Genomic DNA, 26,578 nt, shown 5'->3' on the forward strand with positions numbered 1-26,578 from the left:
TACGTTGGCTTTGAGAGTTGTGTGAATGAATGAAAACTTTATTTAACAGATTGCAGAATGGGTACAATACAGTACGGCTCAATACATACAATTGTTAAGGGGATGCAGACCTGAGAAAGACGTTTGTCTTGTTTCCATCAGGGTCCCCCATTTTCAATTCATATAGACATTTATGACATACACAACATACATGACATTTATGGCATAGGGACATATAGGTATTTAGTACTGATACATTTGTGACATAACCGGTATTCAAATATACAGTACTGTTACCCCTAGATCCTGACAGAGTATATACATATGATGGGGAGGGGACTGTACATTAGGAGGGGGTGGGTGGGTGGGAGAGAGATATACATACGGCGGGGAGGGAATATATACATGTTTGATTGATTGAATTGATTGAAAACTTTATTAACAGATTGCAGAATGGGTACAGTACAGTACATAGATGTAGCAGTAGGCCTACTGTCTATCTGTATGTCATGTATGGGGACCCTGATGTAAACAAGACGAAAGTCTTTCTCTGGTCTGCATCCCCTTAACAATTGTGTGTATTGAGCAGTACTGTACCCATTCTGCAATCTGTTAATAAAGTTTTCAATCAATCAATCAAAACAGCTCAATACATACAATTGTTAAGGGGATGCAGACCAGAGAAAGACGTTTGTCTTGTTTACATCAGGGTCCCCCATTTTCAATTCATCATAAACTGTACTGTGCAGGACAGTGATGCAACAGTAGCAGGACAGTACATCACAGTGATGTAGCAGGACAGTGATGCAACAGTAGCAGGACAGTACATCACAGTGATGTAGCAGGACAGTGATGTAGCAGGAGTCAGGACATTGGATCACAGTGATGTAGCAAGAGAGTGGATCACTGTGATCATTTTGTGTAGTGTACTGTGTAGGGACTGTCCTGCTCCACTAGGGGCAGGCTTTTCTCATTCACTAGGCTGGGGGCGGGGCTTGCTTTTCAATTCACAGGAGCGATCTTTTCTACCACATTGTACAACAGAACTGCCGAGTCCCGAGGCTGGTAAGTGCTAGTTAAAATGTACAGTAGTGCACAAACTCTACGTTGGCTTTGAGAGTTGTATTATACTGATATAAAAGTTATGCTGTAGGTTGTATGTGGGAGGGGGGCGGGGGGCTGCGTCGCCCACAGTATTTGGTTAACGTTACTGTGGGAAGTTATGCTGTAGGTTGTGTATGGGGGCGGGGGGGGGGGGGGGTACGTCGTCCACGGTCTATTTAATTTAACGTTATGTACAGTAGTTGTGTTTGATTGATTGAAAACTTTATTAACAGATTGCAGAATGGGTACAGTACAGTACATAGATGTAGCAGTACTGTCTATCTGTATGTCATGTATGTCTGTCCTGATGAATTGAAAGGGGACCCTGATGTAAACAAGACGAAAGTCTTTCTCTGGTCTGCATCCCCTTAACAATTGTGTGTATTACTATATTGTACCCATTCTGCAATCTGTTAATAAAGTTTTCAATCAATCAATCAAAACAGCTCAATACATACAATTGTTAAGGGGATGCAGACCAGAGAAAGACGTTTGTCTTGTTTACATCAGGGTCCCCCATTTTCAATTCATCATAAACAGGGGTGTAAAAAGTACCCAGAAATTATACTTTACTACTACTATTATACTAAGTACACTGTACAACTGTACAAGCAAAACTTTACATTGGAATATTGACGAAACCATACTTGGTCATTTACTGTACATTGGAGGGGGTTGGGTTAGGACATTTACAGGGTCCAGTTTCGAATTGCAGTCTCCCGTAGTTGCTCTTTGAGAGTGGTTTTGAAAGTGGGTAGTGATTCACATTCCTTTACAGCAGGGATCAGCAACCTTTTTGATACGAAGTGCCATTTTAAAATGTTCTTGTTAACCAGTGTGCCATATCAATGTTAAGGTTAATTATGAAACCACATCACAATGTAAATCTCCAACAGATCTGTAATTCTATTCCATCCATATAGGCAACGTGCATAGCAATAGTTTTAATAACCATTTTCCTCTCATAAATATATAAGAGAATGCTGCCGTCTTTATGAGATGCTTGCTTGCCATACCTGGACACATTCAGCCTTGTCTGCCTCATCCTTTAAAGTTCTCATGTTTGGTCTCAAAATGGCGTTTAACACTCAATGTTCGGCAAACAACAACAGACTGACCCTTCTCATTGGCTCTGACCATGAAATATCCCTGGTATATCAGTCAACCTACAGTACCATAAATAACAGGCTGTGCAACTGCCAATGGCTGTGAAAGAGGTAACTGCATGGGGAGGTAACTCAACATTTCCAAAAAGGTTCCTCTTACACATTTGCTAGTGTGCCATGTTGGTTTAGATAATGTGTACCAATGGTGGCACTCGTGCCTAAGGTTGCTGACCCCTGCTTTACAGCTTTGGGTAGGGAGTTCCACATCGATGTGGCATAATTGCGAACCGTGTTTAGTCCCTTGTTTGAGCCGAATCTGGGTTTAACATGATTTGTGGAGCTCCCTCTGGTGTTGTGATCGTGGTATTCACTGACCTTTGGGAAGTATTTTGACATGTACATGGGTACCTTAGTCGTATAGTGTATCTTGTTGACCAGGCCCATTGCAAGTTGCTGTACTCTGTCGTCTACTCTAAGCCATCCTAGGTTGTCAAAGTGGGCAGGGGTGAGGTGGGTTCTAGGAGTAAGGTCAAGCAGTAGTCTGACCAGTTTGTTTTGAGATCTGCCAGGTTATGACATTTATGCTTCTACCTAAAACCAGGTTATGTGAGTAGCTGGGATTGGTTCAGGTTCTGATATTGCTGTACAGGCCAAGATTTCACTGATCGCTTTAGTACTTAGACACATAGCACTATGTTGTATCCTCTCACCAGGCTCCAATGCAATGGGGCACATTTTCACATGATGTTGCTGTCAATGACGCATTATACAAAATGGTCATCAGTAGTGGCCACAGAAATAAACCCATATTCCATAATGGGACTTGAGTATACTGAATATTTGACCATACCAAATATCTCATATAAAAGGCCTTCTAGTAGGCCAGTTGACTAACTCACATAATTAGCATCATATAGCCACAATACTAACTAACAATGCTTTACTTTTTCTCTTTCCTTGGCATGTCTCCCAGGGGGCCCGGAATCACTACTTACTTGTCTGTTTAGTCCTATCTCATTCCTCATCTCTCCTGCTCCATCCCTCATCTGCTGACTGTGGTCATCCTGTCCTGGGTGTGTTTGGTCTCCTGCTCCACTCTTCTTCAGGCTCTGTGATCCTGCACCTTTTTAGGGTGGAGGATATCGGCAGCCATTGGACGTGGTTGGCTGCCTGAATTTAGCTTAAGTCTATTGCTCTTTTTGCCCAACAAAGTAACTGCAATTTTTTTGAGGACCAGCACCATGAAAGGACAAGACAATCTGAATGTGTGCACATAACCTCACCATGCTCACTGAGAACACCTGCACAATGAGGATTACAGTTGATCACAAATGATGTGCTTGTTTATGTGTTGTGCTTGAGTGTTAGCTTGTGTGCTATTTGATTGTTATTATTTACACTGTTTCTAAACAACTCCTAACTGATCAGAAAAAGATACTGGAATATGTTGTTTCTTTACACATATGTTGGATTATGTAATTGGTTTGTCTTTTTTATTGGTTTGTCATGACAAACCAATTACATAATCCAACATATGTGTAAAGAAACAACATATTCCAGTTAACGGTATATTTTTTTAATGATTTGTTACGGCGAAATCAATACTTCCATTTGTATAAATTGCATTAAGCGGACCTTAGTATTGCTGCCTGGCTGAGGGGCTTGTTGCGGCTCATGTGCATGCGCACGCTCGGCCAATCAGAGCAACGCGGAAGGGCTTGTTGCTTACCGAAAGTATTCACGCGGTTGGGGCTCCTTTTGCACAAATTACTGCATCAATACAGCTAAATATATACTTTTCCACGATATTCAAATTTATTGAGCTGCACCTGTACATCACTGTGCTCAGGAGGCAAAACGATGTCTAACATGCCTGCCATGTATCACAAACAGTACTGTATTTGCAAATCTGGTATGTCATAAATGTATAGATGTAGCAGTACTGTCTATCTGTATGTCATGTATCAAGTTTCAAGTTCAAGTTTCTTTAATAGTTGTCATACAGAAGTACAGAATACTTTTATACAAAATGCTTCTTTCTGTTACGCTCCAGAGACTGTGCTAGACAAAAGATAAGTGAAATAAAATAGTATAGCATGTAAAAAAAATAGAAGTAAAAATAGAAGTCACGTACGTAGACACAGTGTAAGGGCCATATGAGTGTTTTGATTATGTCGGTAGCTTCTCCGATATATATATATATATTTTGTAATTGTGTTTAGTTTAAGGCACAATTAGGCGCCGGTGTGTAGAGGCCAAGGCCAACTTGTTGGATTTGTATTGCTAGAATATTAGAATTAATTTTGTCTAGAATAGTGTCTTATTTATGTTTGAACACTAGAGGGCTCACCGCCTCCATTATAGCCAGCTGGAAGTCATGAGATTACTTGAATGTAATTCAAGCATATATACCTTTAGGAGTTGAACATGAAGTAGTATTTTAACTTTGGGTGGAATAAAGTTTTAGAAACATTTGGGATGAATACACCTTTAAAGCTATTTGTGGGAATACACATACAAAAATAAAAACGAAAGAATGGAAAAACATGCAGAACTGATCGCTAATGCTGTCACGTCCCTGATGAAGATGAACAGGAGCACTTGGATTGGCAAGGTATTGTATTGGAGCGGACCCACGACAGGATGAAGGATGACAGGATGGGTCAAGCGCAGATGACATTTCAATGGCAACCCCCCCAAAGGAATGCGTGTGTGCTGCCCATCTCACATGTGTTACAAATAAAGACTTCATAGTCCCATTTCATTCATTTATTCATTCAAACGATTTGGGGTTATAAGCTTTAAAAGGATTTGGGGAAGACACCATAACACAATTGGGTATTCGAACCTTTAAAACCATTTGGGTGGAATACACCTTTAACTGTCCTGCTACTGTTGCATCACTGTGATGTACTGTCCTGCTAACCATTTGGGTGGAATACACCTTTAACTGTCCTGCGACTGTACACCTACTGTACTGATACTGTACACATACTGTACTGCTACTGTACACCTACTGTACTGATACTGTACACACCTCCTGCACATTGTGATGGGGCTGTCCTGCTAACCATTTGGGTGGAATACACCTTTAACTGTCCTGCGACTGTACACCTACTGTACTGCTACTGTACACCTACTGTACTGCTACTGTACACCTACTGATACTGTACACATACTGTACTGCTACTGTACACACCTCCTGCACATTGTGATGGGGCTGTCCTGCTAACCATTTGGGTGGAATACACCTTTAACTGTCCTGCGACTGTACACCTACTGTACTGCTACTGTACTGCTACTGTACACCTACTGTACTGCTACTGTACACATACTGTACTGCTACTGTACACCTACTGTACTGCTACTGTACTGCTACTGTACACACCTCCTGCACATTGTGATGGGGCTGTCCTGCTAACCATTTGGGTGGAATACACCTTTTTAACTGTCCTGCTACTGTTGCATCACTGTGATCCACTGTACTGCTACTGTATTAAAACCTTTAAAACAATTTGGGTGGAATACACCTTTAAAATCATTCGATTTGGGTTATAACCTTTAACACTATTTGGGTGGAATACACCTTTAACTGTCCTGCAGCCATTTTACCACTGTCCACTGTACTGTACAGTCCTGCTACATCACGGTCCTGCTAACCATTTGGGTGGAATACACCTTTAACTGTCCTGCTACTGTTGCATCACTGTGATCCACTGTACTGCTACTGTATTAAAACCTTTAAAACAATTTGGGTGGAATACACCTTTAAAATCATTCGATTTGGGTTATAACCTTTAACACTATTTGGGTGGAATACACCTTTAACTGTCCTGCAGCCATTTTACCACTGTCCACTGTACTGTACAGTCCTGCTACATCACGGTCCTGCTAACCATTTGGGTGGAATACACCTTTAACTGTCCTGCTACTGTTGCATCACTGTGATCCACTGTACTGCTACTGTATTATAACCTTTAAAACAATTTGGGTGGAATACACCTTTAAATCATTCGATTTGGGTTATAACCTTTAACACTATTTGGGTGGAATACACCTTTAACTGTCCTGCAGCCATTTTACCACTGTCCACTGTACTGTACAGTCCTGCTACATCACTGTCCTGCTAACCATTTGGGTGGAATACACCTTTAACCGTCCTGCTACTGTTGCATCACTGTGATCCACTGTACTGCTACTGTATTATAACCTTTAAAACAATTTGGGTGGAATACACCTTTAAAATCATTCGATTTGGGTTATAACCTTTAACACTATTGGGGTGGAATACACCTTTAACTGTCCTGCAGCCATTTTACCACTGTCCACTGTACTGTACAGTCCTGCTACATCACTGTCCTGCTAACCATTTGGGTGGAATACACCTTTAACTGTCCTGCTACATCACTGTGATGTACTGTCCTGCTACATCACTGTAATGTACTGTCCTGCTACATCACTGTCCTGCTACATCACTGTGATGTACTGTCCTGCTACATCACTGTCCTGCTACATCACTGTGATGTACTGTCCTGCTACATCACTGTCCTGCTACATCACTGTCCTGCTACATCACTGTGATGTACTGTCCTGCTACATCACTGTCCTGCTACATCACTGTCCTGCTACATCACTGTGATGTACTGTCCTGCTACATCACTGTCCTGCTACATCACTGTCCTGCTACATCACTGTCATGCTACATCACTGTCCTGCTACATCACTGTGATGCTACATCACTGTCCTGCTACATCACTGTCCTGCTACATCACTGTGATGTACTGTCCTGCTACATCACTGTGATGCTACATCACTGTCCTGCTACATCACTGTCCTGCTACATCACTGTGATGTACTGTCCTGCTACATCACTGTGATGTACTGTCCTGCTACATCACTGTGATGTACTGTCCTGCTACATCACTGTCCTGCTACATCACTGTGATGTACTGTCCTGCTACATCACTGTCCTGCTACATCACTGTGATGCTACATCACTGTCCTGCTACATCACTGTCCTGCTACATCACTGTGATCCACTGTCCTGCTACTGTTGCATCACTGTCCTGCACAGTACAGGACACAAAATGATTTAACTGCCTCTCCTTCTTTTTTTATTTTAAAGCTTGGCTCACGAATTAGCACCGCCACCAACATGTTCTGAGTTTATGGAAATAAGTGATACAAGCAAACGGTCTGTGTCTCTGAAGTGCGCAGGGCAGTCAGTAGTGTGACTGTGGACCCCTCCCGTTTCGTGATGAAGTTGAAAGGCGGTGATTGTGTCCAGCGCGCGTCACCCAGAGGACCTTTCCGAGAGAGCGGGGAGGATGGATGGATCCGTGGTGGTCTAGTGGTGGAACATGAACAAACGATCGGCTCTGAATATGAAATTCGACAGATATGATTGAGTTTTTTTTTCTTTTTTTACATGCAGGACATATCATCGTTTTTTTCCCTTTATGGACATTTACAAAACAACTGCTCTGGGCAATCAGCATAGCAGTAATCCACTGACCTGTGCACATCTCGGTCACTTGGCGGTTATGTGGTAGTTCGCACAGACACGGCAGGCAGCTGTGTTCGGTTGAATCCAGGAATATGGGCATGGCTGCACCGGGACTACAGAAGTGTCCGAAGAATGAGAAGTTGGACGAAGCGCAAGCTTTGGCCAAGAACTGCGCAGGGAGACCCGACTTCTTGCCTTGTGACGGGTTGTCCATCTGCGCGACGCACAGCCACGGCAAGTGCTTCAAACTGCACTGGTGCTGTCACTTGGGCTGGTGTCACTGTAAGTTTTAATATACACCTACTTCACCAAGTACAATCGTGTTACATATAGTATATTATACTGAAATTAATATTGCATAATGATTATAAGACAAATGAACAGTTGAACAATGGCTCGGCTGGAAATTAAATATGACAGATGATGAGGGTTAATTTAACGATCACAATTGTTTCCCATTGTAAAGCCATTGATCATTGTTTCTGTGTGCTGGCTGGTCGATAATAATGTTTTTCGATGCTCATTGTAGCCTAGCATCCGTCTGGGTTTGTTAAAATAGACTGGGGTTAAAAATGTATAGGCTAATCGAGATTAAAACTATCAAACTGTCATATAAACTAGGGTTTATTTCATCTGAGGAAATCGAAATGTAGGGACCTGTGAGTGTGACAAACATCTCAAAACAAGCTAGTCAGACTACTACTTGACCTGACTCCTAGAACCCACCTCACCCCTGCCCACTTTGACAACCTAGGATGGCTTAGAGTAGACGACAGAGTACAGCAACTTGCAATGGGCCTGGTCTACAAGATACACTACGCGACCAAGGTACCCATGTACATGTCAAAATACTTCCCAAAGGTCAGTGAATACCACGATCACAACACCAGAGGGAGCTCCACAAATCATGTAAAACCCAGATTCGGCTCAAACAAGGGACTAAACACGTTTCGCAATTATGCCACATCAATGTGGAACGCCCTGCCTAAAGCTGTAAAGGAATGTGAATCACTACCCACCTTCAAAAACACTCTCAAAAAACACCTACGTGAGACTGCAATTCGAAACTGGCCCCTACAAATGTCCTAACCTAGTTGTACAGTAAATTACCAAGTAAGGCTTTGTCAATATTCCAATGTACAGTGTAAAATGTGTGTGTGTCCCCTTCCCAACCCCCCCCCCCCCCCCCCCACCTCCAATGTACAGCCCTCACCCAACCCACCCAACCCCACCCCACCCAACCAACCTCCTCCAATGTACAGTTTCTATGCCAAATGTATATACACTCCTTTTCTGGACACTTTTGTATCACAAACAGTACTGTATTTGCAAATCTGATATGTCATAAATGTATAGATGTAGCAGTAATGTCTATCTGTATGTCATGTATGTCATATATGTTATGATGAATTGAAAATGGGGGACCCTGATGTAAACAAGACGAAAGTCTTTCTCTGGTCTGCATCCCCTTAACAATTGTATGTATTGAGCTGTACTGTACTGTACCCATTCTGCAATCTGTTAATAAACTTTTCAATCAATCAATCAATCACAATCAATATATAATCTGACCCAAGATAACCCTGAGTTGTATAATCCTGTTCCACTAATGGTTGCGTTGGAACCCCCGTGCAGGTCTATAATATACATCTGTTTATGAAGGTGTTGTCTGCGTGTATCTATTCACGACTATATTGCACAGAGCTTCAGATATGTCACACAATTGTGATACCAAAAAGTCACAGCATGCAGTGTAGAACAGAAATTAATAACGGACACTGTCTTTATTTGTACTGTAAAGACATTTGCAAAGCTCGAACAAAGAAAGTCAATAGGCTATGTCATCAACTTGTTTTTTTCAGCATTTACATAGAATAAAAACCCCATCTGGATAAGGATACATTTTGTGGTCCAGTGAGTGCTCTATACACAAAAAAAGCTGATTTGTGTATAGCTCAAACACACACATAATGTAATTAAACTTTTTATTTCTTAGCTCCACCTTGATATTTGTTGTCACTCATCCACCCCAGCCGGTCCTCTGAGGAAAGTATCTACGTCCTCGACCACACCACTCAGCAGCGCTGTGTGATGCGACCCCTGCCTGCTGTCCTTATGTATCCTCTCTCTGCCAGCCTCACAGTCCTCAGATCAATGGAACAAATCACCAATGGTGTGGCTTCCCTCCTTCTCCTTGTCATCAGCCACTAGTGCCAGGCTGGCAGTTTAGAGTGTTCGGTTGCAGAAGTCACATTGTAATCTTTTGGATTTAGATGTCTGACTTTGGCCAGAATGAGTTCATGGCAAATTTGACATATCTGACATGGCAGAAAGAAATAGGAACCGTATTATGAATCATACCCAGTATTTATTATTATGAATATTTACTAGTCATTATTAGCAGACATATCCAGTGTTTATTCTTCTCAGCAAAGGTTGTTTGGTGTATTTTCAGTGCTTGCATCATTTGCTTATATTTAACAGTGAGGTAAAGTGAAAATGAAATGATAAAAATGTTAATAACTATTATAGACCTGGGGAGTGAGGTCCCATCTGTGATTTCCCCCCATTGTAGCCACCCATTTATCAAAACGACTGTATTACAAAAGTATTACAGCCCAACTGTATTGTGTAGGACAGAGGTATGGATTATTTAATTACGATAAGAATTGTATAATGGTAAATGGTAAATGTTTTAATTTAATATTTGAGAAAATGTGTTTTGTATCTTAATCTTTATTTGTTTCCATGGTAACTACTACAGTAACCATAAGCAAATATAGGTCTCTCAGTTCTGCTCACTTTGAGCCGCTCAGAGCGTTGCTGAGCACTTTCTGACTAGGCTCAGTATACATGTAGCAGGGTGGATTATCCCTGCTTCGTGGGAGCTGTGGTGCACGGTCACTAGGTAGCGAGACACAGTAGAACTCTGGCTAGCTGCACCTCCGTCTTTGGGGTCAGGAGCGTCAACTGGAGGCTGGCAGTGGGAGTGTATGGGGCCCAGGATTTACAAACCTAGTCTGGTACTCTGGTCTTCCTCTCTCTTCCAGGGCAGTCAGCAGTACTCCCCAACACGCCCTCACTCTCCCCAATTGTCCCCTTAGCACCCCCCCACACCTAGTGACTGGATGGTAAATAAATAACTTGGTTCCCCCCGCAAGCAGTACCCTCCCTCATTAACACCAGAAACCTTACAGTAGGAAAGGGAAGGTTAAATAGGAAGGGGTTAATAATATATATGTTACCCGCATCAAAAGGGTTAAGATTAGGCTCAGTAAAAGACACACACACCGTGCTCCCATTCAGTCTGATTATTATTGCACCATTGTTCTCGTTACACAATAGTTACGGTCTGGTGATTATTGCACCATGGTCATTGTTACACGATAGTTACAGTCTAGTAATTATGTAATTACGCCCTAGGCACCAAGTGCTCTCGCTGTACCCAGACTAAATGCTGCCCACGTCTGGGCTAGACACAGTATCAATACCTTCCCTAAGGGTTTACATATACTGCTCTAGTACTCCGTAATATGGGGAAAGAAGGGAGAACATAGGGGAGGAATAGAATGGTTCACTGAATGGGAAAATATTATTACACCAACACGGTATCACACTCAAAAGAAATAAACAGAAAGCAAAAGGGTGGGCCCACAAAATACCAGTAAAAGTCCTATCTTAATGCCGGCATGTATTGTTTGGGGTACCCCTATGGAACGGGAGTAGCAACGTTAATTTCGCCCGCAGGCTGCACCACACTGTATACTGTATAATAGCTCGGGAGCATCAATGCCCATTTGTACTCATCCGAAATGGCCGCCTCGCCGCGCCACTGTTGTCCGGAAAGCAAGATGGCGTCGAACGCTCTCGGTGAGGATACTAGCAGGCGGAGCTGGGGCAGAGAGGCAGCGCCGGCTGAGAGCGTGTGCTGAGTGATGACGACCCCTGCTGGACGGGACGAACTCCCGTAGGCTGCAGGCAGCCGGGTGCAGATCTGGTCGCAGGTAACCGGGGCAGACTGATTGCAGGCAGCCGGAGCAGACTGATTGAAGGCAGCCGGAGCAGACCGGTTGTAGGCCCACGCGCGTCTCGGGGCTCGCACTCTATACCGCACACAGTAACTACTATAACCCGATTGTTAAGGACTTTGATATGTTGTTAGCCGCACGTTACTTATACCGCACACAGTAACTACTATAACGCGATTGTTAGTGCTTGGCTCTGCACTGTTTGCTCACACACTATCGCTGGTACTTCTAGGATATCACATCCACTAGCAAGTACTTCCTATCACCCGTCGCTATCCCACGGGGCCCTCCATCATAACTTCTGCAACAGGGCGCTCCCGAGCCCCCGTCCGTTGCGACTGTTCGTGTTCAAGTTCACTGCCGAAGAGGATCTCTTTCCGTCTTCCGCTCCCATATATCACGTTCCATCTCTCTCCGACACTCTCTGCCAGACACCGCCCCCTGCTGGTCCCGCCTACTAGTCACACAGGGAAGGATGTTGAATATGGTCCAGCGATACTGTGTATGGTCCATACTCCAGCCGATAGAAGGAAGAGAAACTCATATCATTGCTCGTGGGAATATCAATGATTTCTTTGTGTACAAAGGGGATATAAAACACAAGTCAGCAGTTCTGAATAATAGACAATATTTTCAGGCTGCTACATTTCCCCCCACTTTGAACTTGCTAAGTCCTCTGCAAGTTAACAACAACACCAACCAACGCATGCATGAAAACGGTCCTGAGACCAACAGTTTCACACATCGATCGACACTCACACCTTATGCTAACAGTTTCACACACTCCTTCATGAGTTGGACACACTGTTCAACAAACACACTCTTGAGCACGTAGTCCTGGCGATACTGAGCGGGTAGCTGACCTCTAGTGCTCCTCTGGGGCCGGATTGGTCCGACTCCCCCCTCTCAGCTCCCGTGTCCGTCTTCTTGCCCTCCCGGGTAACAACACGAGAGGATGTAGGAGGGATGGAGTCACCAAGGGGGGGATCATCAGACTCGGAAGAGCTCTGTGCAGGTTCATGCATCCTCCGGTGGATCCGCGCGCGCTTCCCCCCGCCTCGGGCAGTCCCGTAGGTGTATGTCCTGGGGCCCAATCCCTCGGGACCACGTCTCGAGCCGGGGCACACTGTGTACACTGTTGCCTCCAGGCCTTCACCTCGGCCGCCATCCCTGTCCAGTAATACCCTGCCCCATTAACCCTAGTGTCCCGCGTTCGCCCAAATGTCCCCCAAGGACATGTTGAATCTCATATACGTGCCGCCGCAGCACCCCCGGCACCACCAACTGGAGTATCTCTTCTCCCCCTCGAGGGTCACTAACTCGCCTGAATAGTACCCCATTCTCCAAACGGAACCATTCCCACTGCCCGTAGAGCTTACGTATAAGCGGGCTCGCCTCTTGCAGTCGCACTCCGGCGGGGCAGCTCCCCTTCATCACCGCCTCTCGTACGGGCCCCACCTCCGGGTCCTCCCCTTGGAGCCGCCGTAACTCGTCCCAGCTATAGCCGCTGTCTCCCTTCTGAGCCGTTATCTGCCTGGCGCCGACCACTGGGACCTCCGACGGATTGGTCCGCTTCTCGGGGCTCCGGCGAGCACGGACGGGGCCCGGCCGACCCCGCGCAGCCCGGAGCAAGCAAGCCCGAACTTCTTCCGCCGAGATCGTTACATAACCTTCGCTGTTGACTTCCGGCGGCTCCCGTGGGCTCACCTCTTCGGTTGGCCTTGCGACCAGGGCGGGGGCCTGTGAAGGCCCGGCCCGCGCTTCGGGCCTCCGGCGGGCACGAACGCCTTCCGCTGGGATCGCTAGAACGTCCCTTGCTGTGTCTACTACTTCTGGTCCTTGTCTCATTGGAATGAGCGCCCGGCAACCAGCGCGTCCGCCGGGCCGGCCGCCTTGGTGGCGTATCATCCGGCACTTCACCACACTTCCCTCTCCGGCCCCTCGTCTGGCGGTCGCCAGGTCGGACGACCCGCCGGCTGCTGTGTGGGTGGCGCCCTGTACTGGTGGGAAGGGAACCTCACCGCCCGGTGCTTCCTTCGGGCGCGGTTCTCCCATCGCGCGGGGGCACTCACGGCCGATATGGCCGGGCTGTTGACAGGTGTAGCAGATCAGCCTCCCATCCTCGCTCCGGCGGGGTAGTCTGCGCGGGGTAGAGGGCACGTCTCCCCTCCGTCGGCTTCCGGCGAAGCCTCTCTGGGGCGTGTCTCGCTCCTGTTGGAACGCCTGGAATAGCTGCTCCATGCGCGCGCCCAACTGCTCCTGGCCGGCGAAGAGCTGTCGGATGGACTCCTGGAGTGCGGCTAGGTCCAGAGGTGGCTTGCGTCTCTCCACGGCGACGCCGTGTATCACGCCCCGGGCGGCACCCCTCGCGGGGGGCAGGACCACCTCCTCTTCGGACCAGTCGATCGCCGCCTTCAGTACCTGGGGAAACGGCCGCGTCTCGTCCTCCCTCATGTACTTCCACATTTCTCGCCTCAGGGTCTCGTCTCGGAGACCCACCACAAACTGCTCCTGCAGCAGGGCGGCGGCAACGGTGACCTGTGTAGGCGCCCGACGTTGTAGGCGACGGATCCTCTCCTGCAAGTCATACGCGAACTGGTGCACAGTCTCGCCGGCGGCCTGTCTTCGGTCAAAGAACTCCCCCAGGCGCATGCAGACCGGGACCTTGTCCCCGTAGGTTTCCTCGAGGAGCGAGAACAGGGCTTCAGTGTCGGGGACGGTTCCCTCTGTCAGGAAGCGTACCGTCTGTTTCGCCTCGCCTTTGAGGTGAAGCTGTACAACCTCCGCTTGTTCCTCCCCAGGTACTCTACTGGCACGGAGATGGGTCCTCATCGCCTGGATCCAGTCTTCTACAGGCGGTTCCCCTCTCTCTTTTTCCCCTCCAAATTCGCTGCACTTCCGCTCTCGTTGGACGTACACCACCGGGAGGGGCGCGGGAGGGAGCTGTTGGAGCACGGCCTGTGCCAAGGCAAGCGACTCTTGGCGCCTGGCCTGCTCTAGTTGTTCGTGCTGGTGATCCAGGACGCTCGCCTGGTCTTGGAGTTGACCCTTTAGGAACTCCACCGCGGCGGTCAAGGTCTGCACCGTCTCGGCTTCCCCTCCTTCCTCTTTGAGCGGGGACGGCGGGTCATCTCCTTGCTTCACCCGGGACAGTCCGGGTCTGACTTCCGACTTCGGGGTGTCAGCCTCTTCCATCTTAGGTCCCTTGGTCGTCATGTATGAGGGAGTGGAGTAGGATGTAGATCCTGTTTGTGACGCCAAATGTAGCAGGGTGGATTATCCCTGCTTCGTGGGAACTGTGGTGCACGGTCACTAGGTAGCGAGACACAGTAGAACTCTGGCTAGCTGCACCTCCGTCTTTGGGGTCAGGAGCGTCAACTGGAGGCTGGCAGTGGGAGTGTATGGGGCCCAGGATTTACAAACCTAGTCCCTCACTGTACCCAGACTAAATGCTGCCCACGTCTGGGCTAGACACAGTATCAATACCTTCCCTAAGGGTTTACATATACTGCTCTAGTACTCCGTAATATGGGGAAAGAAGGGAGAACATAGGGGAGGAATAGAAGGGTTCACTGAATGGGAAAATATTATTACACCAACACGGTATCACACTCAAAAGAAATAAACAGAAAGCAAAAGGGTGGGCCCACAAAATACCAGTAAAAGTCCTATCTTAATGCCGGCATGTATTGTTTGGGGTACCCCTATGGAACGGTAGTAGCAACGTTAATTTCGCCCGCAGGCTGCACCACACTGTATACTGTATAATAGCTCGGGAGCATCAATGCCCATTTGTACTCATCCGAAATGGCCGCCTCGCCGCGCCACTGTTGTCCGGAAAGCAAGATGGCATCGAACGCTCTCGGTGAGGATACTAGCAGGCGGAGCTGGGGCAGAGAGGCAGCGCCGGCTGAGAGCGTGTGCTGAGTGATGACGACCCCTGCTGGACGGGACGAACTCCCGTAGGCTGCAGGCAGCCGGGTGCAGATCTGGTCGCACGTAACCGGGGCAGACTGATTGCAGGCAGCCGGAGCAGACTGATTGAAGGCAGCCGGAGCAGACCGGTTGTAGGCCCACGCGCGTCTCGGGGCTCGCACTCTATACCGCACACAGTAACTACTATAACCCGATTGTTAAGGACTTTGATATGTTGTTAGCCGCACGTTACTTATACCGCACACAGTAACTACTATAACCCGATTGTTAGTGCTTGGCTCTTCACTGTTTGCTCACACACTATCGCTGGTACTTCTAGGATATCGCGTCCACTAGCAAGTACTTCCTATCACCCGTCGCTATCCCACGGGGCCCTCCAACATAACTTCTGCAACAGGGCTCTCCCGAGCCCCCGTCCGTTGCGACTGTTTGTGTTCAAGTTCACTGCAGAAGAGGATCTCTTTCCGTCTTCCGCTCCCATATATCACGTTCCATCTCTCTCCGACACTCTCTGCCAGACACCGCCCCCTGCTGGTCCCGCCTACTAGTCACACAGGGAAGGATGTTGAATATGGTCCAGCGATACTGTGTATGGTCCATACTCCAGCCGATAGAAGGAAGAGAAACTCATATCATTGCTCGTGGGAATATCAATGATGTCTTTGTGTACAAAGGGGATATAAAACACAAGTCAGCAGTTCTGAATAATAGACAATATTTTCAGGCTGCTACATACAGAAGAAATGGACACGGATGCTCTCACATCAGTCAAATGTGGATGGGTCATTAGTTGCTCAGCGCTCAGATAGAGCAGAATGTTAAATGATTAAAAAATTAATCACCATGAGTGATACTTAACACACCCACTAAAACATTTAGCTATTACCAAATCTATCAAATGGACCATACTTGGTTAGAAAGCTTGACTAATTGACTAACTAGCAAACTAAACTACCCAATTCTGTGTTTTTATTTAACTATATACCTCCCGGAATATGCTGCTAATTGTTTGAGCATTTTCCATTCACATACATGAAACGGTTAACATTATTCATTCTCTTCCTGCATATAACGTTTGCTCTAGTCTTTATATAGAGGAGGGGTTATGCTAACGAGGCTCCAGCGTGTCATCAAGCCATGATTTTAGGCCCGCCCCAAAGAATCCTTTGTCGTGTGGCAGTGAAAGGGTTAACGATAGGTTATGTAGATAACCTACTTATATTAGTATTGGCTAAGCGTCCCGCTCTGAGCCTTACGAGATACTTCTATCTCCTGTGATACCTAATGTATCTCCCACGAACAAAAAACACATGCACCCCACCTGTATGGGGCCCCGCCCCTTATGGTGGTACGACCCATATAACCATGACTCTGGTCATGAAACACCCTTCCTCGCCAAAAACCCGTCCCAGGAAAAGTGGATGCCTCAAGAGGGAACTCAGGGCGCGCAGAGCGGGACGCTTAGCCAATACTAATATAACTAGGTTATCTACATAACCTATCGTTATATTTCGTATTGCATCGCGTCCCGCTCTGAGCCTTACGAGATAATGGGGAAGAGCGGGCGCGAGACCCGACAGATGTACCCCCTGAGGACCCGTAAGCCCACATCAAGGGGTGCGGGGAGCCCTGTCACCCCATCCTTCCTAACGAATGGGGGGCGCAGTCAACTCCACCTGAATGCGAACAAGAGGGAGCCAGAACCCCTTGAACACACCGTACAGGCGGAACCACGTGTGACTCAACACACTGCGGCCCATACCCATACACTCCTGCTACCCGACCAAAGGACGGGAAGCAGGAAAGGCCACAGACCCCAGAACCGCCTGGGAGACAGAACCCCCGGTCATGTCCATGAGGTAAAACCTTACAAAGGGGCCCGGTGAGGACCATGAAGCTGCAGCACAGATGTCCTCCACCGAGGCCCCACCCAGGAGAGCGGCAGAGGCAGCCACCCCACGAGTGGAGTGCGCCCTGACGCCCCCAGGGGGATCCTGCCCAGCCAACGTGTAGCAGAGGGCAATACCCTCGCACAACCAATGGGACAGGCGCTGCTTCGACAGTGCCTTACCAGCACGAGCCCCACCGTAACAGACAAAAAGCTGGTCGGTAACCCTGAAGTCCTGAGTACGGCTGAGGTAAATCCCCAAAGCACGGACTGGACATGACAGGTGAAGGCCCGCATCTAACTCACTAGTGTGAGGAGGAGGACGAAAAGCCTGAACCACAATATCCCGGGAGCGGAAGGAACTCCGGATATTCTTAGGCACGAAAGCAGGATTAGGTCGCAGAGTGGCACCGCAATCGGTCCGAAAAGACAGGCACTCTGGACGTACCGAGAGAGCACAGAGCTCACCCACGCGTTTAGCGGAAGTGACAGCCAGTAGGAACGCGGTCTTGAAAGACAGCCGTCCCAACGGCGCCTGCTCGAGCGGCTCAAACGGGGCCAAGGACAACCGACCGAGGACCAATTGAAGATCCCAAGTCGGAGCCAAGGAGCGTTGCACCGGCTTAACGCGTCGAGCGCCAAGCAGGAAACGCTTCACAAGAGGGTGGCTGAACAAAACAGTCCCCTCAAAACCCTCATGACAGGAGGATATAGCTGCCGCATATACCCTCACTGTCGAAGCCGACAGCCTACCAAGAAGAGACTGGAGATAACCCAGAACATCATCCAGGGGGCAGGAGACTGGGTCCCAGCCCCCCCCCCCCTTACACCATTCTTGGAACGCACGCCACCTGCCCGCGTAAACCGCGACAGTGGAGGGAGCATGCGCACACCGGATGGTATCAACCACTGCGGGATCCATCCTCTCCAGACTCACCCTCCCATCAGCCACACCACCAGGCGTTGACCCAACACCGGAGGCTGGACAAGCACTCCGTTGTGCTGCGAGAGGGCCGTCGCTGACCACGGAATGACCCAAGGAGGAGCGACCAGAAGCTGGATTAAGACCGGGAACCACACTGACGTGCCCCGGTCCGGCGCGACCAGGATCACCGTCCTGCGCTCCCTCCGTATCCGCTCCAACAGCTGACTCAACAGCTGTACAGGAGGGAAGGCGTACAGAAGACCGGGCGGCCACGGAAAGGTCGAGAAGGCATCCACCCCCAAGGGGGGATGATCCGCTCGACTGAGCGAGAACCACAAGGGGCACTTGTGAGAACGTCGGCACGCAAACAGATCTACCGAGGCCTCCCCGAACCGATCCCAGATCTGTCTGACTATGTCGGGGCGGAGTTCCCACTCGTCGCGACGAGGACCGCCCCGAGACATTATATCCGCCGCCACATTTTCCGTACCAGGAACGTGGAGCGCCCGCAGACTGCGCAGCCTGCGGGATGCCCATAGCAACAGTTCGCGCGCCACCCGGAGCAGGCGGGCGGAACGAGTCCCACCCTGCCTGTTGATATACGCCGCCGCCGTCACATTGTCCGTCCTGATCAAAACGTGTTCGCCTACCACCAGGTGGCCGAGCCGTTTGAGGACCAGGAGGACCGCCTTCAACTCCAACACATTGATATGCAGGACAGCTGGGTCGGCATGACCCGTCCAGCTGCCCCCCACTGCGTGGGTCCGAAACGCCCCTCCCCAACCTGTGAGAGAGGCGTCGGTGAAAACCGTGACGTGGGAGCCACTGCTGCCCATGGGGACCCCAGCGGAGAGGATACCCAGCCTCCCCCAGTGGGCGAGATCCCCCCATATCGACAAAGGAACCGTCAACCGTCTCCCTTTGCCCCACACCGGATCTATTCTCAAAGAGAGAAACCACCTCTGTATCCGCCTCATAAAGAGGAGGCCAAGAGGAACCACCGTGTGGGCCGCCGACATAAGGCCCAGCAGACGCATCACCTGCAGCGCCGTAACCGTCCCTCCCAGACGGAAACCCCCGAGCGCGTGACGGAGATCCCCCCGACGCTGCTCCGAGAGGGTCGCAAGCATGGGCTTCGACCTCAATGTCAAGCCCAAGTACTCCACCTGTTGACTGGGAAGAGGGGTACTCTTCTTCCAATTCACAGCAAAACCCAGGCTGGTGAGGAATTCCACCACCAGTCGAGTATGAGACCTGGCAACCTCCTCTGAACGGCTGAGGAGCAGAATGTCGTCGAGATAGAACAGAACTCGTATCCCCCGACGACGTAAAGGCCCCAGAGCAGCCGCCACGCACTTGGTGAATGTGCGGGGAGCCAGAGAATAACCGAACGGCATTCTGTGGTACTCGTACGCTACGCCCTGAAACAGGAACTGTAGGAACTTCCTGTGAGGAGGGAAAATGGGTATGTGAAAATACGCATCCTTCAGGTCTATGGAGGTGAACCAGTCCCCCCTCCTGACAGCAAGCAGAAGGAGTCGGACGGTCAACATCCTGAACGGTCTCACTACAATCAACCGATTGAACATGGACAGATTCAGTATAGGTCTGACCCCCCCAGTTTTCTTGGGCACCAGAAAATAACGGGAGTAGACGCCTGACATTGCGTCCTCTCTCGGGACCACAACGACGGCCTGCTTCGCCAACAGAGATTGGATCTCGTCGGCCAGGGCTGTCACCGCGCCCGACCCTAACAATAGGGTCGGCACCAAACCTGAGAACGGAGGATGGGGCCGCGCAAACTGCAAAACCAGCCCCGCCTCTAACGTTCTCCTCATCCACCGATTCAAGGGACATTCCCGTCGCCATATGTGAATATAATCCCACAGCGCCCCCGCCGTCAACTGACGCTGGGCCGCAAGGAACAGCAGATAATTGGCCCGGTCCCCCCCGTCGTGCAAAGCACCCAAGGGGGGACCCCGACAGAAAGGGCCGGTTTGATACGGGAGGAGCGGTCATCAAACTTGTGGACACACACTCACCCCCTGAACACCCCTCCAGCACACGCTGAGGAGCCGTTCCGCAGCCAGACACGCAAGGCCTGAGGACCCCATGGGCTCCTACACGCCGAAGCCCTGCAGTGATATTGCTACCACTCAAATCACGCCAGCCTCTCCTTTGCAGACCACTGCCGGTTTGACGGGAGTGGGAGGCAACAGCGCGATACCCCGCCTGGCGAGGGCGAAGCCGGGGTAACCCCTGCTGAGCATTCAACAGAAGAGGCACCGAGTCCCCCTGCTGACCACTGGAGCTAGTGGCAGCTGTAACACCAGGTTCCACCCACCCACAACCTGCGGTGTAGGAACCACGCGACGACGGAACATTCTCACGGACAGACCCAGGCTCAGCCATCAACTGGGTGTCAGCCCCTGTCTCCATGAGAAGTGAAGAATGGGGCCGCATACGCTTCAAAGAAGGTTCGCGGCCCGCAGCCAAAGGAGAACACTCAGAGCCCCGCTTCTGAGGGTAACAGAAAGCGGACTGAACGGGGAGCGGGCTGCTCGCGGCAAAATGACGACGGGGTGGTTTACCAACCCCGAAATCACCCAAAATGGCCGATCCCTCGGCCGCCAAGACTGTCGGCCTTGCGAAACCCTGTCGATTCTCCAACCAGGGCACCACTGGCGGGGGAAACATGGCCGCCTGTCGAGGATCTCGCCACAGTCGTTGACGAGACCGTGCTCCCACCCCTGGCTGCACAGCGTGAGGCGGTGTAGGACCCGAATCAAAAACCGCCTGCGCCTCCACAGAACTATCTGTGGAAAAAGGAGTCGTGAGGAGAGAAAACCTATCCTCTTCCTCAAGAGGAGACTGCTCCAACCAAACATGCCTAACAACCAAAGTCGATAGCATCCGAATCCTCCCCGCAGTTATAGCTTGCGACTGAGTCAAGATCTCTATAACACCACAAACATGAATCACGTTCATAGTGTCGGTTGGACCCAAAGACCTACAACCCGACGCCATCTTGGATAGGAAAGTAGCCAGCTGAGCCACAACACTGGCCGCCGCTAAATGCCATCCTGCAGCAGTATACCACTCATTCGTCCATACTGCCACCCTCCGAGCCGACATGCTATCAAGCAACGGCCGGGCGGAACGTCGTTCATCCCCGCCTGGGCACAAAAAAGAAGCTACCTGGCTACTTAGCCAAGGTACCCCCGGGCTGCACCCCGTCGTCAGCCCCTTCACCCGCAAAAAAGGTAAATAGAGCTCAGCGAACCCCCCCACACCCACCACCGACTGACCTTCATCAATGAAGGTGGCAAGAGGAGGGAAAAGCGGAATCCCGCGGCGGGGATTATTAGACATTCCAGCGTCAACATCAGCGTTAGCAGAAGAAGCAGCAGTAGCATTAGCATTAGCAGTAGCATTAGCATTAGCGTCAACAGCATGTTCCAGGATCGCCAAGACATCGCCCACTACAGTGGAACGATCGCCAAGCCGCCCCGGCCCTGGTGCCGAAACATACTCCACAGCACGACCAACACCGACATTGACGCCTACTGACACAGACCTCACCTTTGTACAAGCCGACCCGTTAGCCAAACCTTGTACGCTGCCCCTCGGTCCGTCGCCGTCAGCCGAGGAACCACCAGCATAGGTCTCATGTGTCGCCGAAACAAGCTCCAGAGAATCCAGGGAAAAACAACTCTCCGGTAAGCCCTCAACATTATTAATCTTCCTTAATCTTTTCATTCCGCTAGCTCGTATGGTGCACGCATCCAATACGCTGGGACGAAAATAGAGGAAGGGTGTTTCATGACCAGAGTCATGGTTATATGGGTGGTACCACCATAAGGGGCGGGGCCCCATACAGGTGGGGTGCATGTGTTTTTTGTTCGTGGGAGATACATTAGGTATCACAGGAGATAGAAGTATCTCGTAAGGCTCAGAGCGGGACGCGATGCAATACGAAATATAACCTTCTGTATTGTAGCAGTGAAAGGGTTAACCATTTGGTAGTGTGGTAGTGAAAGGGTTAACTCCACAATTCAGTTCTACATAGTTCACAGTCTTTTCACATGTTTTCAGCAACTATGTTCTTTGTATAATTAGTTCAGAAACAAATCTTTTGATTTTGAATTAGCTTTATCCAGACTTTAAAGCTGGCCATTTCCCCCTGTATCCTCTCGTGGAATATCCATCCCCTCAGCAGAAAACACACTGTCGACCCACTGCGTACGAAGGAGTTCCCCCCCCTACACGTTGTGTGAATGACTTGAACCGGCATGAAAGAAAGAATCCATCATATCACAATAGGACCTCCTCACCTCCACCTTCACGCCTGCTGTTATTCAAGAGTTTCACCTTGCAGAACAATCATGCGCCATGGCGAGAATACGCTGGCCTAGACTGCTGAATCAGGCATGAACGAGGCCACCCAGTGTGGCACATATAGCGGCATGTTCCCGCATGTAATGTCAGCCTCCTCTGCACTCCTGCTCACACACTCCACTGATGCATACGAATAATGGATGCAGAGCAGCATAAAGTTAAATTCTCTCTTCAACCACAATTCTCCATACTTTTTGAGTATGCGTATAATAATAATAATAATAATAATAATAATAATAATAATAATAATAATAATAATAATAATAATAATAATAATAATAATAATAATAATAATTGTAACTGAGGGGTACAATTCCCTGACTGTATTGATAAGTATGGTATCATTAAACCACTACCGCTTTATGTACTTTAATTACTGGCCATACAGTACATGATATATAAATATGATGAACACTTCCCACAATGAATCGGTTCCACACAAATGTGTAATCAAGTATTTATTGCAGCAAAAGGTACATAATATACTTCTCTATTATACTTTGGATGCGCTTATAAGGCAAAGGAATGTGCGTAGGCAAATCAATAATGAATGTCCATTCTCTGGTTACGCAGGAGGTAATTATACAACCTGAATCTTAGGGAATTATATCTATGGTACACTAGTAATATATAGCGGGAGATACTGGAAGGGTCCCCCCGGTTGTAAGCCAGCAGGGGTAGAGGATCTGTCGGTAGTAGAGAGTCAACGATGACTAAGGAGACTCCAAGTACAGGAGACGGTGCAATAGTCTCTTGATCCACAGACGAATACAGCTGTTCTCCGTAGACTGTAGCTCCACAGTGAAGAAAGCTAGCCGGCCTCAGGCTCTCTGAGGCGCAGACTCGACTTGGCTCCTCACAGGGTAAATCCCACACGTGTAGGCGTCGGCGATTCTCCGCTCCATAAACCACAGGACCAAAACAAATATAATCCAGCCGCAAAGGGCTATGTAGTCGTCGGGTAGATTAATCCAGTGTACATGTCCACACGGTTCTCGTCTAGGTCTCCTCGGGTGAAAGCGCCATGAAAGCAGCCCAGCCTGGATAAGCACTCTAGCTGATACGAGGAAGCGTTGGTGATGCTGGTCACTGTAGAACTTTAGCCGCACGATACACTATACACAAATAGACTATTACTGACTTAATAGAAATATGTCGCACTCGACGGTATAGCGCCAAACTCTGACAATTCAGTTATTAATTCGCACGCGGTCTCAATGCTCTATTTGGGGCCAAACAGGCCATACTTCACCGCACGTTGTATCGTGGGTGAGGCTTCAACTTATTGGGTAACTCTACTTCTGTATTCACCTGCGCCATATTTATATGCACGGCGAACAATCTAGTGCCAACCTCATTTCTGTCTCGTATCCCTGGGCAAGGCCGGGCATGTACAGACATGTCTTGACGGTGACTTTGAACCTGACTCCGGAGGCATGGCCCTGGCGCTTGTGGACCGCTGTCCAATAGGAGAATGAAATATTATGGTCTGTACTAGGCTAAAGGGACATTCCGTGTATATGTACAAGGAATATACAAGGGATATCAAACGATATACAAATACTATGCAATATATATCAATCAATAAATATATATACTCGGTTTAATCTGATCCTTTGTAACAATAATAATAATAATAATAATAATAATAATAATAATAATAATAATAATAATAATAATAATAATAATAATAATAATAATAATAATAATAATAATAATTGTTGCCTGAACATAAACAGGTTCTGAAGCTTCGTAATTATAAAAAAAAAAAACACAGGGAACCCATCATAGAATGCTTTTCTTAATTGCATTTTTAATGGGTTTTCAGTCAAAACAAACACAAAAGCTCAACGTGCTGTGCGAGTGAGAGTGGAGTTGGACACAGTGTCCCTGCTGTTTGACAATTAAAGACTCAGATATAAAGCGGTCCCATTATCTTATCTGAGATGCGTTTACAGCCATTGGAGAGATTCTGAGAAATTGCCTATGACTTGGCCAACAACCTATCCCTATATCTGCTTGCGCTACAGCTAATTAAAGAGCTCAAGAATACATTTCCCCCAGTGTTTCTCCCGTCTTTGCTCTCAGATTCAGATTCAGATTCAGATTCCTTTATTGAGCCATTTGTGTAAAACACATTGGTAATTGTTGCAGCAATACAGTGTATGCATTCTTTCTTTTTTCACAGTAAACAAACACCAACACAGACAAGAAACGAAAACAGTGCAGTGGGGGATTAATCAATAAATAAAATACATATATATATATATATATATATAAAGTGAAGTGTGCAGAGATCCAGTACGGACTAGTGCAGTGCAGTCAAAGTCATTGAGCCAGTCACAGTCTCAGAGGTGGGATTTATTTGACAAGGAACACCATAGAAACTATCATACACTATGAAAGACAGTGTTTTCCTGTGCAGCTTTGTTGAAACACTTTTATCTTTGTTGGAGGGGGGGGGGGGGTGAGTGCTCCCAGCTGGTGACAAGCCTCTCTCATTACCGTTAATTAGCTGTGTCAGCACCAATATGTCACGTCGCTCATAGTAGCACTGGACCCACCTGGTTGGACTGCCCCCCCCCCCATCCCCTCCCTCACATCCTTAACTGACTGATTAGAATTAGCAATCACAAAGCAATCGCTACAAGAGCTCATTGATGAGACGTCCAATCAGCTACGGAATAATCCAGCCAGTCGGCAGCGAGACTGTCATGCCCAGTGTTCTGCAGCGTACTGTATGTTGTTATAGTCCTCCATCATGGATACCCATAGGGGAAATGTGGTGCTTACTGGGATCCTGTTTCAATCTGAGGAGAATTAGGAGAGTTTTCTCATTTAGGTATCACTTTGTGCTCATTGATATCTGTGTTATTGCTCCTAAAGGTCCCCAAGGAGCACCGGAGATTCTAGTTTGAGACCAAATTTTGAGAGTCTGAGAAGCCATTGAGCTCTCATACATGGCTCCTAACTGTACATGGCTCTTACTTCAACTGACACTTAAAGGTCCCATGCATTATAAATGGCCTTTTCCAGTGTTTAGCATTATTTCCTAGCAATGGGGGATTATATGATGAATTGAAAATGGGGGACCCTGATGTAAACAAGACGAAAGTCTTTCTCTGGTCTGCATCCCCTTAACAATTGTGTGTATTGAGCTCTACTGTATTGTACCCATTCTGCAATCTGTTAATAAAGTTTTCAATCAATCAATCAATCAATCAATATCAATGTGGTCTGTGTCGTTAATTATCATATTGACTCATCAGTCTAGTCTCGAGTTCACGAGATCTTCCCTCACTCAACTAAGCCATTCTGATTTGACGGTATTGCTGACGTGAATAAGGTACTGATTTGCAGTAACGCCCCCATGGTTGTAGCGCATAGTGTAACCCGACACTTCCTCAAATGGGTTTTGACAGAGAGGCAGAGAACGAGCGAGCGAGAGAGAGGGAGAGAGAGAGATAGAGAGAGAGAGGGAGAGAGAGAGAGAGGGACAGCGCGGTCCCCGCACGCAGGAGTGTGTGTAAAAATGTGTGCGTGCGCCGCGGGGATGGGTCTTCTCTCACACACACACGGAGCATTTACACAGGTTGTGTGTAAATGCTCCATGTGTCCCTCTCTCTCTCACTCTCTCTCTCTCTCCCTCGCAGTCGGGAGCACTAGTTTATCACTGTCAAAATATCTTTGCGCATGCTCCCACGCGCA

The 26,578-nt window shown here is 48.3% G+C and overlaps 1 protein-coding gene across 1 annotated transcript in view; it reads left to right on the forward strand.

Moving 5' to 3' along the window:
- Positions 1-7,793: 7,793 nt before the first annotated feature.
- The window catches only part of LOC311229351 (UPF0524 protein C3orf70 homolog B), a gene marked incomplete at its 5' end in the record, with an annotated part of 74,103 nt that continues 55,318 nt past the window's right edge, over positions 7,794-26,578 (forward strand). Inside the window, one exon of the mRNA XM_084315433.1 lies at positions 7,794-7,977. Coding sequence (XP_084171559.1) covers positions 7,794-7,977 — 184 coding nt within the window. The remainder of the gene's footprint in view (positions 7,978-26,578) is intronic.

This window comes from Notolepis coatsorum, assembly GCF_963971535.1.
Source record: "Notolepis coatsorum genome assembly, chromosome: 5".
In the NCBI taxonomy this organism is placed as follows: domain Eukaryota; kingdom Metazoa; phylum Chordata; class Actinopteri; order Aulopiformes; family Paralepididae; genus Notolepis; species Notolepis coatsorum.